The 18,229-nt window shown below is 43.8% G+C and overlaps 2 protein-coding genes and 1 long non-coding RNA gene across 4 annotated transcripts in view; 2 read left to right on the top strand and 1 right to left on the bottom strand.

Annotated features, from left to right (window-relative positions):
• Positions 1–4,988, top strand: part of BTBD7 (BTB domain containing 7) — a 50,070-nt gene extending 45,082 nt beyond the window's left edge. For both annotated transcript variants that reach the window (XM_031593064.2, XM_031593063.2), the window contains one exon: positions 122–4,988. In XM_031593064.2, coding sequence (XP_031448924.2) covers positions 122–937 — 816 coding nt within the window. In that variant the 3' untranslated portion in view covers positions 938–4,988. The remainder of the gene's footprint in view (positions 1–121) is intronic.
• Positions 4,989–7,813: 2,825 nt separating this feature from the next.
• Positions 7,814–15,533, bottom strand: UBR7 (ubiquitin protein ligase E3 component n-recognin 7). Its single transcript, XM_031593065.2, has 11 exons — positions 15,314–15,533; positions 15,079–15,212; positions 14,609–14,669; positions 13,485–13,580; positions 12,365–12,418; positions 11,045–11,150; positions 10,622–10,806; positions 9,936–10,067; positions 9,359–9,521; positions 8,647–8,708; positions 7,814–8,017 (listed from the first exon to the last, which is right to left on the bottom strand). The coding sequence occupies exons 1-11, from the start codon at positions 15,479–15,481 to the stop codon at positions 7,925–7,927; spliced, it is 1,254 nt and encodes a 417-aa protein (XP_031448925.2). The 5' UTR covers positions 15,482–15,533; the 3' UTR covers positions 7,814–7,924.
• A 140-nt stretch (positions 15,534–15,673) lies between these two features.
• On the top strand, positions 15,674–17,539 carry LOC149917903 (uncharacterized). The gene is made up of 3 exons (XR_016467038.1): positions 15,674–15,830; positions 15,905–16,875; positions 17,525–17,539. It is a non-coding gene; the product is annotated as an uncharacterized LOC149917903 (long non-coding RNA).
• The last annotated feature ends 690 nt before the right edge of the window (positions 17,540–18,229 follow it).

Genomic DNA, 18,229 nt, shown 5'->3' with positions numbered 1-18,229 from the left:
GATTGGTCTAGGCAAAGGTAGATTAAGAAAATGTAACTTTGAATTACTGGAATTGTCCTCACTAGTTTGTTTGTTTTTTTGCTGCTTCATTTTTGTGGACTATTTTCTTTTTCTTTTCCAGTGCACTCAGCCCTTGCTAAATGAACTGATGCCAGATATTGCAATGGGGGTGTCAACCATGTCTTTAAAAGACAGAAGACTGCCAGAGCTGACTGTCGATACAGAGCTAAGCCAGACGGTTACAGAGGTAGGGCCTGGTCCACCCCAGCACATTTCATGTATTCAGAGCAGACACATGCCTACTTCTCGAAAGAAACATGCAATAGAGCAAAAAATAGATGCTCGAGAAAATCAGCAGGAATATCCTGACTTCTATGACTTCTCTAATGCTGCGTGCAGACCTTCCACTCCAGCACCAAACAGGCACAGTCCTTTGCCTTCACAAGGCATATATTATGGCCCAGATTTGTATAGCCACAATAAGGCATCACCGAGTGGCTTAAAGCCAGCTTATCTACCTTCCCAGATATCTCCTAAAAAGCAAGAGGATTCTAGGAGGGAATACCTGATCTCCCAAGATGGGCATCAACACAGACAAAAGAATGAGCCAATACACCTCGATGTCTTAGAACAACCTCCCCAGCGACTGGACTTGGCGTTGGCTACCCAGGAAAATGCTGGTAATGGGCCAGTTCACATCAGGGGAAGAACAAAAATGGAAACTGACTTAACCTATGGGCTAACCTCCAACAGACCTTCTCACTCTGCATACACCTCTGAAATGCAAGAAGAGAGAGTCAATAGGAGAATGGCAGATGATGAGCCATTGGAACATGGAACACAGAGAAGTGCGGATTTGGAAAGGGAAGATGCAGTGAGCAGAGGAAGGAGGTCTCCAAATAAACCAGACTTCCTGTATAAAAAATCTGCCCTATGAAAGCAACCTCCACTATTTCTCTGTGCCTAAGAGTTGTAAACTTCCCATTCTTTGCAACTTTTGGCCTGACTTCTGTCAGACAAATTCATTCATGCCAGCAGATAAATTCACTTTCATCCTTTTATTTTGTACATACATTGCTTTACTACAGATGGCATGCTATCAGATTTAATGCTGCTTCTGGTTTTATTTTGTGGGAAACCATTTTTTTCTTAGCAAATTTAATTAAGCCTTTTAAAAAAAAAAAACTGGTACCTTTTTCTACAACCTGGTAGCCTTTTGCACCTGTACATCTATTTTAGTGTATTAGTTTTGTACTAATCTGTTAAACTTTATTGTCACATTTAAAGGACTGTATTTTTCATACTTTTTGCATTTTCCCTTTCACCTGCCGCTTCCCTATGTGCACTGAGCTGCACATTATGAAATGTATTTTCTTATGAGATAGCAACAATGTGTTTATTTTTTAATTATAGGAATTCCAAAGAACAGCACATCAAAACACTACATTTTCAGTTAAATTTTTTTCTTTAGATCTGAAATCTTCCTGATTTTTATGACTACAGCAAGAATCCAGTCTAAAGTTTTGTTTGAAAGGTTCTGGCAGCTGGTCTTATTTACCTTACAGCAAGTTCACCCCAAGAACTATACATGAGATTTCAGGTGTCCAAGGTGATATTTAGGAGTCTAAATACCAGTAAAATTCACCAGGATCTGATTCTGTTTTCTTTGTGGTTCACACTTAACTGCAGAGAATTTGATGATCAGCCAAAAACACTTATTAGCCAGACTAGAGTTGTTTATTTGACCACACAGAAATGAATCTAGAAATACTGTAAAAGGGAGAGTAATAACTTGTTCTTCCAGCTGCCCCCTACCTGAGAGTAAGTGAAGAGAGGAGTTGAGGATTCACACTAACTCCTGGTGTGTCAGTAAGTCAAGGCATAGTATCCTGTGCTGTTGCCTGAATAGTAACTCTCCAGTTGAGAGGGTTCTCTCTCCACCAGAGGTGCTGAGGTGACTGCTCATTGCCTTGCTTTCTCCTGCCTATGGTTTAAAAAAGGGCTTCACTCTTAGAGACGTTTTTCAGTGTTCCTTATCTGATCTGAAGTATTGCTGACTTGTAATTGCCACTGTTCTGTGAAAAAAATCATAGTGAAGAGTAACTATTCCAGCATTGTGTGTGAAGTTTTAGCACTCTTAAATTACATTTCTCATCCCCTTACCTTACTTTTTTTTAAAGAACAGAAATGAGATTCATCTCATACTATCATATAAAGAAGGAAGGATTTGGGGCTGGCTCCCTCCTACTGGATTGAGATTCACCAATGCAACTGTGTGACAGTTGTAGTTCAGTGTATTCTCCTTAGTACTTACTGTTTAGTTCTTACCATGGCTTCATTACACGTAAGGTAGGGATCTGGTGCCATTGCAATGTAATGATTACTGGTAAAGACCTGATTTGTGTGAGGTTTTTAAATTTTATTTATATTTTTAATGCATCTTCTATTGTGAGGAATTTCCCATTAGCTGAAAACATTAATCTGAAGTATCACCTAATAACTACATCAAGATTAATCAAAGTTAGGCTGTTTCCTGCCTAACCAACTCAAAATGCTTAATACTATTCAGAGAAATCTTGTAGCAGACTTACTTTTAACTGATGGCAGTTTTTCTTACACATCTTTGTTTTATTACAGCTTGAAAGGCTTGCTAGCCACAAACAATTTTACTGAAATATGTTAAATATTGCATTCCAGAATTACCAGATAGCTTATAAAGAACTGAAGACGTGGGGTTTTGAGCCAATAAATCCTAATGCCTCCTCTATATGTATGCCTTCTGCTTCTATGAAAGCTCTGCAGATGCTCTTTTTGAGGCACAGCCCTGAAAGGCACAGTGTAGGGTTGGAGGAGAAACATAGCTGAACTGTGCAGGTTTTGTGGGTGAGGGAAGATGTTTTTTTCCTTCATTAGCCTCTTTTAAACCATTTTTTTAACCACAGTTGAAATGAGTGCTGACCTCATCAACAGTGCACATTACCTCTGTGGGGCTGCCGTGTAGAATACTGTTAAATGTCAGGAGGTGCTGGGGGAGCAGTGCTCCTGTGGTTAAGGACTGAGGCTCACTGGATTTATTCTGAAGACTGAGCACAGTGCTGTCTTACTTTGTAGCTCTAACCAGACACTTTGGTCTCATGCTTGTGAGCACTAAAGCATTAACTTTCATCACAGAACCTGAAACTCACTGCATGTGCATTATACACGTGTTGTATCTTGACTGCTAAAACATCCTAGTAAGTTTTCTGAGGACAGCTGTCCTGAATAACTTACTTTCACCTAGAATTCATAAATACACTTTTGTAAGAAACTACTTTGATCCACAGTAGTTTGTGGCACTGTGTGCCTGAGCTGAGGAGAGGCTGAAATCTAGACTTAACTTCTGAGCTTGAAATCTGTGGGTGCATGGCTGATACAGACTGAGAAGTTTTGAGGCTACGATGTGAGGGAAGTAATAGATTAGTTTGGCTTTGGAATCAGCTGCGAGAAATGCCTTTCTGGAATGGAGGACAGCTCTACATTTTAAAATACAGAACTGCTTCTGAAGTCTCAGAAGCTGAGCAGTATTAAGGAGAGAATGAAGTATTTAAAAGAAGGTGCAGAAGAAAAGGCGAGTCCTTTTGAGGCCAAAAAGACAATCAGGCCAAAAAGACAATCTGTTTTCACTTGTATATTTTGAGTTAGGAAGATGGTAGCAGCTAATGGTGGCTGTTCTTAAGTTGAAAAGAAGGATTTGTCCAATTACTGGAATTGTGTTTTTGTAGTCCAGGGTGGAGTTTCCTACCTAGTTGGTTTGGGGGGGGAGGGAGGGGAGCAGACCATCTTTATTCTTCTTCATGGAAGCACCAATCAGAAGCTCGTTTTCCTGTATTTTACTCACAGAACACACACACCTATGCTACCTGCTTCTTGTTGTTCTCTTTCTACTGAAACTTTGGTGCAAAAGCTCCTTGTTTACATGAAGCACTTTCTGATTAGGCTGGAAATTAACATGTTTTCCTCCTACAAATCTGATGGAGATTGTGGATTAGTGACTATACATTGCTTTAGGATAAGGGTATGAACATTAAGCTTTCTTAGATGAGGATGATTTGTGTTCCTTATTCTACTAAACAGAGAGCTCAGACTTTCATGTAGTGAGCAACATGCAAAAACTTCTTTCCACTTTCCCTGACCCCTTCCTCTTTTCCTTAATATATGGACAAATAACTTAATTCCTGAAACAGATTCTTCCTTTGAGATGTTTTATTGTTACCGTAGTTGTGTGTTAATAACTGCTGTGTTGATGGGCAGTTTCTTGTTATATTTTTCATTTCTGAAAGCTAAGGCTGTGGCCACCCTTACTTGTAAGCCTTGGTTTTGGGTCCCAGAACGTCCCAAATGTTTGTCTTTATGCGTTTCTTTGATTTGGGGTTTTCTGAAAGCATACACGTGCTGTTTGAGGCACTGTTATTTCTTCTAATAATTATATGCTTCTATGGTAGAGGTGGTGCTGGGCTCTGCTAAAAGCAGGGGACAGCTGAGATAAAACTGTAAAACCATATTTGGGTTTTCTGTGATTCTCTGTATTCCGGGAGGCAGCCTTTGCCTTCTGCAGCGTCACAGTTCTGTTTCTTGTCCTTGTGTTGTTACTGGTATAAAGTCAAGTGCCTTCAATGCTAAAGGCTCAGAAAAACTTTCTTAAACTGACTTCATGTCCTATGCAAGTGTTTTTTTCTACAACCTGCATAACCAGTACTTTGTAAAACTTGTTTACGCTTCAATTGTACATAGTGTTTTTTAAGAAAAAATAGTATTTTTATTTAGGTACCTCCAAACTTGAATTCTAGTCTTGTGTGATACATTGTAAAACAATACATTTCTCTTTTGAGTACCATTACAGTTGTAAAAAGGTTTTCACTGGTTCTATTTTTCTACTGTTGCTGAGAAGCATGTAACACTGACTTTATCCTACGTATAGTTGGCATTTCAAATAAATGGCTTGTATAGAACGTGCTCGTGTGGCTTCTTAACATTAGGCACTGCTTTGGCAGGCTGCTGCTGAGTGGTAGGTGAGGCTGCCTGTTGCTGTGATTCTGAACCTGCTGGCTCATGGGCTCAGGGAAGGGCACTACTGAGGTACCATCCAGAAGGTGCCCTGTTGTGGGAAAGGCTCTTAAGAAAAACAAGGTCTGACTGTCCTGGAAAAAAGTTACACGGTCATTGAACAAGGATATGATACAAACCACTGTAAAAAGAGAAGATTAAAATTAGTGGCATCTTTCAAGACATGGCAGAAAAAAAAACCACTTTAGTGAGATATTTCAGCGAATTCCTCTGGCTAGAGCTTAATTGGCTATTCATTATCAGTGATAATAGGACTATTCATAGGCAAGGCAGCCAGACTTAGCCCGTGTTTTAGAAGATGTTTATTTTCTTAGAGCCAAAGACTAATTAAATACACAGCATTCTTCTCTTGAATTGCAGTTATCCCATGTTGCCCGGATCTTCGTTAAATCTGTTTCACAGGAACAACTGTGCTTTACTACTTCAAAGAAATGACAAGTTTTAGAAGCATGTCATCCAGCAGGTGAAAATGTTTGCTACACTCTTTGATGTGCAACCGTGACACACTTTGGGTTAAGTCCTGTCATAAGAGGAATGGGGGGAGAGAAGAGGGGGAGGCAGGGAGGAAAAGTACTGTGTGATCTCAAATACTAATTGACATCTTCCTCCCCCTCCCCAGCCAGGAAGATGAGTTTTATGAGCAACTTCCTAAACCTGCATTTCACTGTAGCAGGCGTTACGTTCACAACAGCAGCTGAACTTCATGGAAGACCTTGAGAACAGCCTTTTGGAAGAACATGCACTTGGATTAAAAGTCTGAAAGGGAAATTGTCTGCTGCAGTGCCCAAGTAGTTGATGATCGCTTCAGGTAATCTATGCTAACTTAGTGTAGGCTGGTGCCAAAAATGGGCAATGCCTGGCTTCAGTCTTGACTTTGTGTGAGACTAAAGCTGTAGTATCTCATTGTTCCAATTTACAAAGTTCCTGTAACTGAACTTACTTTAATTTCTTGAGCACAGTGAATGCTGGGACTGAGTCTTGCTGTATTACCACCTGTGCTGTGGTAGCTGTTGCTGTGTTTTGCATTGAAATATATGCTAAAGGGAGAATAGCAGATTTTTCAAAATGTAGGGTTTCAGTTCAGGGTGATCTGAACTTGAAAATGAAACTGAGGACAGCCCTTGCCTCTGTCTTCCTTCTGCCCCCACCCCTGTTTACATGCAATTCATTACAGAAGCAGAGGACAATCTCACTGCTGTTTTCTCCTACTTAAAAAATGTATGCCCCCACACAGAGAACTGGGTCAGAACGGGAAGCAAAGCTCTAAGAACAGCAGGTCTGGCTTGGCCCAAGCTGACTCAGCCTCCCACAGGGGTCTCGACCATATGGTTGACATAACAACCCCTCTAGTAGTGTTTGGCTGGGTCGTGGATGAACATGGAACATTATAGCTGCATTTCAAAAAACAAGACCGTGCAGACAGAACAGTCACTTAATTTTTACATACTTTAATTAGATATGCAGTTACAAGTCCTGTAACAGTTGCTACAAAAAAGCACATACAATACTCAGAGTTAAATTTAAAAGCAACTATCATTTTGCATGAAAACAGACTCATTAACTGAGCCTTTGTTAGAACTAGCTTATGTAAATGAAATGGTCAAAAACAATAGGGCAAATGATAAATGCCTGATATTCTTCTAAAAAGTCTCATTAATGAGGAAGCAGAATAGTACCCCAAACAAGTCTTCCAATTACAGAAAGCAAAAGTTTAAAAATTAGAGCTTTCCTAAAGCAGGATTTTGGTTTTGTGAGTATAGAAAACAAAAGCCCTATGTTAGGCTCAAAATAACTTATGAAAAAACAAAACTTAATTGCAGTTAACTAAATTCTTAAGAAGTCAGTGAAACATCTCCTGTTCCTTGATTATCACAGTGATTACAAAAAGATCATCCTCCTTATATTGTACAAAACACCAGGGTGTCGCAGTGTCTCCAGGAACAATCTAATGTAGCAGAGTTTTTAAAATCAAAACTAATTAGAAGTGATCTGACAACACCCCCCTACTGCTTATTTTGTCATCTAGTACCTCTTCCTCAATAGTTTATATTTTAGTGAGCAGATAAAAATCTGTGACACATTGTTGCATGTAAAACATCACCATACAATATTAGAAACAAGATTTAGAGTTTATAAAAATGGATACAACATTCTGCTGCATCAAGACTGAACCCATGATTCCTCACTTTTCACCTCCTCAGGGAGTACCTCCACAGCAGTTAGCATGCAGAAGTACATTGCTGCTTAGTTCACGTGATCTGAACCAAGTTCTAGAATGCAGTTTCACCAACCATGATCAAAACCAACAGACACCGTAACTCCGGGGCCTGCTTTACTTCATAAGGAGACATGCCTCCCTGTGTGTAGTAAACAGAAGCTTATTTTGCATAGGGAGCATCTGCTAGAATTACCACAACCAGAAGAGATGATACAGAACCTTTCAGAGCAGGCAAGCAACGCACTCCAGTCTTGAAAAACACAGACTGCGTACAATGCCTATGTTCTAGGATGCTGTAGAGCTATAGGTGCTAAAAGTAAAATACGTCAAAGGAGAAGAGGAATAAACAGTGGCACAATGTTCTTTCAATAAGCAATCCTCCTCCTTGAGATGAGGCCAGCTTTCAAAGAACATCAGTGATGAAATCCATATAAATGCAATGTACCTGTTAAGAACACGTTATGCGCTACAAGGAAAGGAAATGAGACAAAATGAAGGTGGAGGCAGTTTCTTCAATAGTTGGATTTTGATGAGAAGCCAAGTACTAAAAAACGTCTCTTCTTTCACACTGTTTTCCCAGTTGTCCTTTCAGCCTCAAATCTTCTAACTACAGTAGTACTGCATCCTATTAGTCCGTCGTCTTTTCCGTGACTGAAATTCTTCAAAGAAGTGCTGAATGTCTTCTCTTTTAACAACCTTGGGGAAACAATAGGAAACCCAAGTTGTTTCTTACATGTATTCCATAGGCAGTGCACAAAGCATTTAGAAATATTTTGAAATCTCTGATACAAATGTAGTGAAATAGCTTTCCTGTCTTACCCAAAGGAAATGACTGATGCCGAAGTTCCACTTCAAGAGAATACAAAGAGGGAAATGAGTTTCCCAAATGTAAAACAAGCACAGGGAGCAAAACTTTTTGTATTTTTAATTGTTTGGCTGCTTGCTTTTATGATGAAAATAATTAACACAAAGCAAAAATTGACAAGCTCGCTTCAGACACACTGTAACTAAGTGGTGGTTTAACAAATATGTGGCTTGATATTGAGCTTTAAAATGCTTTTGTTAATAATAATACAACTTCTTCAAGGAAGACAACCTACGAGGTTATTGTAAGACACTTATTATTGTCAGCAATGTTAAGAAAACAAGATTGTTAAATTCCAATTGAATCAGGAATGTCCAGTCTCTACTGCATTAGCCAGCAACTTCATGAAACAGAAGAAAACCACTACAGTGTAGCACAGCAATATCTGAAATCTTTCAACAATATTTTAAAATACCATTTCTGTCACACAGTTCTTCAAATTCTGCAAGCTGCAGCTTACCGTTCCCTCATCTGCAAATCTCCTGAGATAGTCAGTCAGTTCTGTCTTTAGGTCATTGTATTCTGGATGGAGAAGTGAAGAGAAGAAAACAAGATATAGAGACTTAGTTCACGACTGGTTCAATATGACAGCCTGTTGCACTTCCTGCCTTTAGTCTTACTTGAGAAATCTAGACTCGAACTGGGTTATAAATTACAGCAAAAATTAAAGAATGAAACAAGTTTAGGTAAACAAGAGATGTCTGATAGTTGATCTGCCTGGCCTCTGAGGATCTGTTCAGGTGGCCTTCAGAGAAATGGGCTGAAATTCAGTATGCTGTGTTGAACAAATCCCAAGATCCAGCCTTCACCGTAGCTTCTTACTGAAAGGCACTGCCCCAGACACGGCCAAAACAACAGAGTAAGGGAAAAGAATCCAGAAAGCAGAATTGTAAATTGATGTTTAAATGTTCATGTCAGAAGACCATTACTGCCCTACCTAAGGTTGAACAGTGAAGTTTCCATGCCATCTAGTTCCTTAATGTAAGTTACAACAACCACTCGGAGAGGACAAACTTTTCTCTAGTTACACTGACTGAGGTTTGCAATCTGTCATAGTCTTCTACGTGCTGATTTCAGATTAATTTCAAAGTAAACTGCAAGATCTGATACTGATCACCTGAAATGCAGATGGTAAAAAAGCAGATGGTAAAAATGAATACTTTCATATTTACCACAGATGAGTTCTACTTGCTGGACTCTGTTCATGCTGTTAAGGGTGTCCATTAAAGGGTCTCTTCTGTCTGTTTCTTGATCGCTGGTGCCTTTGTTTTCATAAGCCAAGACAGTGTCACATTCATCTGTCAGGAACTGGACTTCGAGCTCTGAATACATTTTCTGGAGAATAATGTAAAATTTACTTTTGCACTACAAAACTTCTCATACATAGATGCTTTTCCCTATACCTTTTTGCATTCATGTGGCAAGTGATTCACAAGTATCACAAATAACACCAATAAGAATAAAAATTAAGTTCTGTATCATGCATTTTGGCCATTTCCTGATGATGACTTCCAAAACAAGAGTGGCTTGGAGTTGCAAAGGAAATACAGATGTTTAGAAGCTCGTCTATACTGCGTTAGTTCCACAGGGTCTGGTGTGTTTATGTCACAGGAAGGGATTTTATGTGCTTATAATGCAGCATAAGGACATTCTCAGTCTTCTATCTGCAAACTTCTCTTCAAAGCTTCTGTGGGAGCCCCTTCCTGCCCTTCCCAACTTCAGTGATTACAATGAAAGCAGAATACATACCAAACAGTCTTCACAAGTGCATAATTTGCTTCTCCAGTTTGATGGCCAAAAGGTGGCGGTATCTTTTTTTAAAACCTGCTTGCTTTGGAGTTCTTTCAGCTTGCAGCCTGATTCTTCACTCTTAACACCTACCTGAATTGAAAAACGTTACTCAGTGCTCTGCAATTTCAAACACACACTATTCTTTCCAGCACACCATTTTCCTTATACAAGACTTTTCTTTTGTCTTTGACACAATTTCGTTCACAAAAGGTTTCTGATGTAGGTTAGAAGTTTCCCCTGGACGTACAACTGTTCTTCAGAGATTTAAAGCACTAGCCATAGGTTTTAAAGAAATCTGAGCGGGATTGTTGTGGAAATGCAATTACAATGCATAACACCACTGTATTGTAACAAACTCAGAAGTTGCCTCACAGTAAAGGTAAAAAGGCTGACCACGTGGGATGCATCTACCCTACGTGCAAAGAAATCTTGCACCCTTATTTTGCCTACCCTTACAGGCAAGTTCTGTAGCCTGGGCTGTGACCCACTGAGACAATGGTTGTAATGTCAGCAACTGAAGAGGAACATAGCAATTAGATAGAAAACATTCACCTACTTCCTGATCCTCTAGAGGAACAGGTGAGTTTTGCTTCATGTACCATGAGTATGAAGATGCACAGGACAGAAAAGACAGCATAATTTACCTCTGGACAAGCAGACCCAGAACTAGTGGATGGTTCATTAATCTGATCCGTTTGCTTTTCTTCCTTTATTTCTTGGTGTTCTGGTCTACTTTCTTTTTTTATTTCTTTCTTCTGCTCTTCAGTTTCCTCAACATTCAGGACAATCCCCTCATCTTCAAGAGAGTTTGCTTTGGTCAAAGGAGGAACTAGAAGATAAACAAGCACAAAAGTGAAAATAATAGTGACTTTCTGGCATGATATTTCAGATAGTTCTGTACTGAAATGCTTGTGCTTCTTAGCACTCCTTGAACGTTACCACAGGTTCAGTAGCTATCACACACTTTTTGCTGACTTTGACCTTAAGCAGTGTAATGTCATAATTCAACAAAGCAGAAGAAAGACTTATTAATGAAATATCATCCCAATGCTCTTAATTTTCTTCACCTGCAAACTGTGAAGCATAGGCCCACAGGAAATGGCAGTGGTTCATGCAGGCTTGACAAACCATTTCATGGAAGTCTCCGCTGTCAGGGGGTACCGCACCAAGATGCTGTTGAAAAGAAACAAGCATGCAGCAGTTGAATGTTCGCTGCAAATGAACAGATTCAGCTCTAGCTTTAGATGAAGAAAAATAACTGCCAACACATTTTCAGCACAATCATACACTGTCCCAATAATTCTGCAACAAATATCAGCATAACAAAGACTGGAAAGAGCTTATCAAATATCAGGAGAAAAAATAAATAAATAAGCCATTCTGTCTTTGCTTACGTGCCTCTGTTTGCAGTCCTGTATGCCTTCTGCTTCCCCAGAAATCTCAGTTCTATCTCAGTTCTAAACATTGTTTTTCTAAACACTGTCCTAAACACAGCTTATTAAGATACCTACCACATACTTTTAAGCACCTAAATAACTTTTTCTGATTGCTTCCCTGTATGAATTCTAAGTTTTCCTGCCATTCCACACACTGGAATTGAGAAGAACTGCGTCCCAAATCTCTCCATAAACCACTAAGAAATGGTTAAGCAATCAAAAGCACCACTTGCTTTCTTTTGAAAAGCATTCTTACAAAGCTCACAGTATGCACCGTAATATTCTTAACAAGGTACATTTATAAAAAAGAATGCCATGGTTTAACATCTACAGGAACTATAATTGAAGCCAATCATCCTTTTTTTTTTTTTTCCCATTTGATCTTGTTACTTCAAACGTTTTACTTTCTAACAAGCCAGTATGGAATTTCACTCATGCCCCTGAAGGGAAACGACGCTGATGGAAGCCCTCATGCTCACACGTTAAGTGGGACACTCACCCAAGTGCTTCGCTGCTTCTGACAGATTTTCCTGAAGTTTGTAATCAGGAACCAACAGTGCCATTTGTTCCTGGCTATTTTAAGTAACTACAGTTTAAAAGCATTCTTCTGATTGACCTACTCAGGTAGGTGATGGTATGTCTCAGCAAGAAGCTTCTTATTACTAATTCTAATGATTGGAATTAAGGAGACTGATAGAGAAGTCATTGTTTTATTCTTCAGAAGGAACCCCGAAATCAGTAATGCTCTTGCTGATGTTTTTGGACTGAAGGGAAGAGCAGTGCAAGATTTAATATTCCCCTACATTAAATGAAAAGAAACACCCCAGAACATACATAATAATATTCTAAGAATTACAGCAAAACTTTCCAAGTAAAAATTAACATATGGACTTACCTGACACTAATTTATTTCTATGCAAATGGCAATTCTGCTACTTATAGTTTCCTTACCCTTCCGTGGAACCAGTCTTCACACACTATGCACTGGATCATTTCATCTGGGATCTGGATGGATGGTCACTTTATTAGCATTAACGCCAACCTTCAAAGTCTTCCCCAAGCCTCACGCTACAGCCCTGTGCAGAGCAAACTGTGTTTCCATCCTCACCCACCCACAGTGAGCTGCCATTAATGAGCAGTTATAGTCAGTTCGCTTCCCTGAAGTTAAACAGCGTGTGTAATTTGTCATACTGACAAGCCTATGGAATTCTCAGTTACTATTACAAAACTTGTTTTCCCTGTAGAGCAAGGCATTCTCACACAAAAGAGCTGAAGAAGTTAACATGGTGGCGATATCTTTCTTCCAGCGAACAGAAAGGCACGAGCAGGCAGCTGAGCAAAAGATGCTGACAGGTGACATCCAATTTGTGTAAGAATGCCACAATCCTGACTTAGCCATCCACAATACAGTGTAATACAAACCAATTTGTTACAGAATGGTTAATTAATGATTTCTTTAAAGACACATCTACACTTAGGAGAGATGAGTTGATATGATCCTTTTTCCTACTTAAAAAGACATATGCCTTCCTTACTCCCTGACTTCTCTGAATGCCAACAGAAGTGTGTGTACATAAAACCAGTACTGTTTCCACACCGCAGACAGAGGAAGAGCTCTGGCCGCCACCAAAGAAAGCCAATGCTGCTGCTATGGGACAGACTCTTCAGGGCAGAGCCCTGTCAGAGTGCTGTTGCAGGGCAGGAGGAAGCAGATTCTGCTCTCCCCAATATGTCTATTTGTTCCATGCTTCAAGAGGTTCTCAAGATAATGAGAAACAAATCTTCTAAGGGAGCTGTGCAACTTTATAACGAGGAAGTAGAGATAGCTGCAACAGCATTTCATCCCAGTGCTGGTTTGCCTTCCTTGTCTGTCTTCAAGGCATAAACATATTCTACCACTAGAAAACCATGAGAATGAAATCACTTTATATCGCACTTCACAACCAAAACTGATATGGGACAGAAAGGTTTATAATCATCCCCCTGGAGCATCTCAAGGACCACCCTGTGCACATTCTTTCTGCTTGAATGGTAGCTATGTAGGCTCACTGCTGGATTTTTTATTTCATACCTCATCTTCAGGATCAGGGTAAGGTCTTTTGCAAGTACAGTACAAGCCGTAGAAATTGTCATTGTATTTATTTCCTGAGTTCACTTTGCCCTTTTCCTAGAAGGAAAGGAAAAACTGTTTCAGTATACAATGCGGTGAAAAACAAGACAGAACAGCTGCACAGCCTGGAATAATCCCTGTTCCTGTTCAGCTTTACTTCCTAAAATCAATCATTATGCACACAGCTTGAACATCTAAACATCACCCAGAGACACCTGTGCCGTGCAGCAAGCAGAAGATGGGGCATACAAGGAATGCGAGGGGTTGCTCTGAGTTAAAGACAGACTGGTGGCTCTCACTGCCAGGTAAGCTCCTCTTAAAGCACAGCTGATATACGGCCAGGGGACCTCAGAACCGCACAGAATTGCAGCCTAATGCTGCCATATGATGTTACTGCCAATACTTTATGCCACCATTCTGAGAAGGAAAGAGAAGGCAATGTGAACACCCTCCCTCCATGATGTCTGCTGCATTCTCAGATGGATGCTGATGGCTGCTGAAATGCTGCGACTGATTTTGGACTGATTTCACACCAAGTGAGAATGGAAGAGCCACATGACCCACTTCATTCACTCAGAGAGTAACAGTGACACTTTAAGACTACCACAGGTCGCTGTAGAAATCACCTGCTGTCAGCCTCTGGCTTACAAGCTATGGTTCTACCCTGTTTCCACCAGACCAAACAGGGCATACGCACTCACTGCTGCTTCTGTGTTGTGTGTTATTGCCCTGGAAGCTGCCCCACAAGCACCTCTCTCACTGCCTCCCTGAAAGGTCACCAACTGCTGGACTACCTGAAGCCACCACAATGGAAGCACAAAGGAGTTCTTCACAGCCAGCTTAGACCTGGTCAGACTTGTGGCTGCAGACTCACATTTCTGGCCTCACGCTGGCTGCAGGCATGGGTGGGGGGCAGGGAGATGTCTCTGCTGCTCGCTGCACGTTTGGCCCCAGGGTCTCCCAGCAGCGCTGCAGCTCTCCCACTCACACAACGTGCTGCCACATGCCAGCACCACGGCTGGAAGGAGAGCACTGAGCTCCCGGGGCCACCGCTCTGCCTCTGCAAAACCAACCTCCAAACTCACCGGGAGCAACTTGCACTGCAGGTTTTTGAACTTGCTGTTTCCACAGTCACAGCGGAAGTTCCTGAAAAACAAAACACCGAGTCACAGAATGGTTTGGGCTGGAAGGAACATCAAAGCCCCCTCAGTTCTCACCCCGTGCCACAGGCTGGCTGCCCCCACCACATCAGAGCCCGGCACCCCATCCAACCCTGAGCAGGGCTGGGGCACCCACGGCTCTGCGCAGCTGTGCCAGCGCCTCGGCGCGAAGAATGCCTGCCTAACACCTAACCCGCATCTCCCCTTTCAGATTAAAGCCGCTCCCCTTTGTGCTCTCGCTATCGGACCGCGCAAAAAGCCGCTCCCCCCCCCGCAGCCATCCCCCCTGCTTATCAGCTCCCCTCAAGTCCTGGAAGGGAAAGAAAAACCTCCGCACCTCAGCGCACAGCACACCCACTCGCGCTCAGCACGACCCCGCAGCCCCGCGCCGGTACCTCTTGGTGTAGAGCTCGAGGAGGCGGTGGGAGCCGTGGCACTCGTAGCTGCACGCCAGGCAGATGCCGGCGGGCTCGGCGCCGGGCGGCGTGCAGGTGCTGCAGGCGTACAGCGCCTGGCGCTTCACCGCGCCCTGCGGGGACACAGCGCGGTAACGGGCGGCCAGCACCGCGACGGGGGTGCGGGGGAAGGGGGTGCGAGGGAAGGGGGTCCCGCTCCCGGCCCCGCCCGCACCTGGGAGTAGCTGCACCTCTCGTGGTCGCTGCCGCCCAGCACGGCCCGCGCCTCCTTCTCCAGCTCCTCGTTCTCCGCCAGCACCTCCGCCAAGGACACCACGGGCTCCTCCCCCGCCCCCGCGCCGCCGCCGCCCCCCGGCCCGGCTCCCTCCGCAGCTGCCGCCATGGCCGCGGACAGACGCCGAGGCGGGAACCGCGCAGCCCGAGCGCCGGGCGGCGCCACAGCGGAAGCGGAACCGGGCGGCGGGAGCGCGCGTCACAAGGCCGAGGCGCGTGGCCGAAGCGCGCCTCCCTCCTTCCCGCCATGGAGCTGGTGGCGGAGCTGCGCGCGGGCGGCGGGCGGGCGCGGGAGGTGCGCGTGCGGTGCGCGGCGGAGGCGGGCGGGGAGCCGCGCGAGGAGCTGCGCGAGCTGCGGCGCGGGCTGGCAGAGCTGCAGGAGCGCGTGGCCGAGCTGCTGGCGCCCCTCGTGCTGGAACAGCAGCGGCGCGGCGCGGCGGGCGGAGCGCCGGGCGGCGGTGAGTGGAGGGGCGGCGCGGCGCGGGGCTGCCGGACTTGGGAGCCGCTGAGCGCCGCGCGTCGCGTCCGGCAGGTGACGGCCTGAAGGAGGAAGAGGAGGAGGAGGAGGACGACGACGACGAAGACGAGGAGAACGGCGTGGACGCGGCGCGGGCCGAGCTGCCCCCGGCGAAGCGGACGAGGGTGCAGCCGCCGTGAGGGCGACGCCGCGCCGAGTAAAGCGGTGACGGCGGAGAGCGGCGTCCGTCATCGCCGCTGTAAGGCGCCGTAACGGCGCTGCCCTCCGTGCGGCCGCGGACGGCGCGGGCAGGCGGAAAACGTGGAAGCCTTGCAGCGCGGCTCCTTACGGCAGAGCAGCGCGCTGCGATCAGCGCCTCGCATGCCGCTGCCGAACGACGCTGCCGTCCGCGCGAGCGTTTTACCTTACTGACACTCGGAGCGTGGAAGACAAAGCATCTGAATAAATTAAGCACAGAACTGTCCGACTTTATTTGAAGTGGTTGAAAAAGGGGCCGAGTAAATGCGCTTTGGAGATCTGAATAGCAGCGAAGGAAGCGGCTTATCGAAGTGGCCGAGGCAGCGCTTTGTGCAAAAAGCTGCGCTACACCCATAAACGAGCCGGAAGGGCTCCCGCACGCGGCCTTTGCACCGCAACCAACGTTTGCACGCGGTGCTGGGGCTGCTGCGGCTTCAGAAGCTCGCTGCTGAAACCACACGTCTAAAGCAAAGCGCACCGCCTTTCCTAGCGCGGGAGTAAATGCGGGCAATGCTGCAGTAACAGAGAACTCCTTTTTTCTCTGTCAGCGTGGACGTGCAGCTGAGTCAGAAGAGATTGATAGGCATTGGGCCAAGGGCAATCATTCAGATCGTGCCTCTAAACAACCATTTGTAGCCCTTATTGCAGCCACAAAACTTGGGAACGATGAAAAAGTTACCGGAGCTTCGCGGGAGCTTCAGTAACCCTGAACTATGAGCTCGCTGCTGCCACGTGCTGCGTGTGACACCTGAGCTGGGAAATTTTCTCAGGCTGCCCCAAGGCAAGAGGTACAGAAAGCTTTGGTGAGGTTTGTGGTCTTGCCAAAGCAAGTCTCCTTCACACGGGGATTGTGGCGTACGACAGCCTGCTGTTACAGAGCAGTTTGCTGGTTCAAACAGCTTTGAGCCTAAATCCACTGCAGAGTGTAAATGCTCTATGTTAAAAAAAAAAAAACGTTTTAAATCGTATTTATTAGGCACTCAGATGGTTTTGTGAGGGAGCAAAGAAAAAGCTCACAGCTCTACTTTGCTGCCAGGAGAAACATTCTTCGTAAGCAACCCATTTTATTGCAGCTCACTTGCAGGGCTGCAGCCATGCTTTATGCTCTCCACTGGACCTGCTCTCCCACAAGAAGAGATGAAGTGGCTCAGCAGTAGTCACAGAACGTGGCAGAGGTTGTCCTGAGATGGGAAGGTACTGTCAGGAGAAGGCAAGGTAGTTAATGATGCTGCCAGCCAGGCTGCCCAGGAGCAATGCTTAAGCAGTCTAAAAAAGCTTCATCTTCTGACACAGACAATAAAAAAAATGCAGAAAAAGTGGCACAGAGATAAATATTAATAAGCCTTAAGGCTACTCACTTCCTCAGCAGAAAAAAAAAAAAAAAAAAAAACCTCTGAGTGAGTGCTAGGCTGACAAAGGTTAATTATTTTTCCTCAGGACTTCATTACCCCCTCTGCATTCACAGCTTCTGCATGAGAGAGCTGTTCAAGACAGAAATCTGAAGCAAATCTTTTTGAGTTAAAAAGAGCTTTTCTACCTCTAACTGAAGTTGTAGCAATTCATCTTCTCTGTCCACTTGGAGGTAAGGTTGGAATGAAGAAAAGTTCTGGTATAAGCAAGTGTCACATCTAGTAATGCTACTGTAACTCACAGTAGTAATGCTACTGCTATAGAAACAGATTTGTGCAATTGCCATTTACAGTTAAGAACTAATTCAGAGGTAACACAGTCTTTAAAGAGATTTTATAACTTTAAGCTTAATTAGCTTGTACACTATGCCAATTTGTGTAGCAAGCCACGATCTTCTGTGAGAACAAATTAGCCTTGACACTATCTAAAAATCGTCACTGTAATCAGCTTTAATTTTACAACCTCTTTTACAAGTAAAAGCAATCTAATCACTATTTTTATAGCTTTTGCTTGCTCTCTTGGTGAGAGACTTCACCTGTTGATGTTCCACTGGTGCCAAAAATGCTGGAAGCACCAGCAGAGCAAAATTCCTTCTTCTCCCAGCCCTGTCAGCTACTAATCCCTATGCACTACATTAATAGGTTATACTGTTAATAGTTTATTGCTCCTTCTCACCTTAAACTCAAACCCTTACAGATGTAGCATTGGCTTGAACTAGTTCACGCATCTTTC

The sequence above is a fragment of the Phasianus colchicus genome, chromosome 5, assembly GCF_987193195.1.
Source record: "Phasianus colchicus chromosome 5, bPhaCol1.hap1.1, whole genome shotgun sequence".
NCBI classification, from domain to species: domain Eukaryota; kingdom Metazoa; phylum Chordata; class Aves; order Galliformes; family Phasianidae; genus Phasianus; species Phasianus colchicus.
The sequence above is the reverse complement of the archived record's forward strand: the minus strand, read 5'-3'. Positions and strand labels throughout refer to the sequence as shown.

Excerpts from the sequence above, each read along its gene's own strand:
- UBR7 (XM_031593065.2), bottom strand. The coding sequence starts at position 15,481 with ATGGCGGCAGCTGCGGAGGGAGCCGGGCCGGGGGGCGGCGGCGGCGCG. Across the intron at positions 13,581-14,608 it reads TGCAGTGCAAGTTGCTCCCG|GAAAAGGGCAAAGTGAACTC; the intron begins GTGAGTTTGGAG and ends CTTTCCTTCTAG. Across the intron at positions 8,709-9,358 it reads GCAAGTAGAACTCATCTGTG|AATACAATGACCTAAAGACA; the intron begins GTAAATATGAAA and ends TTCTCCATCCAG.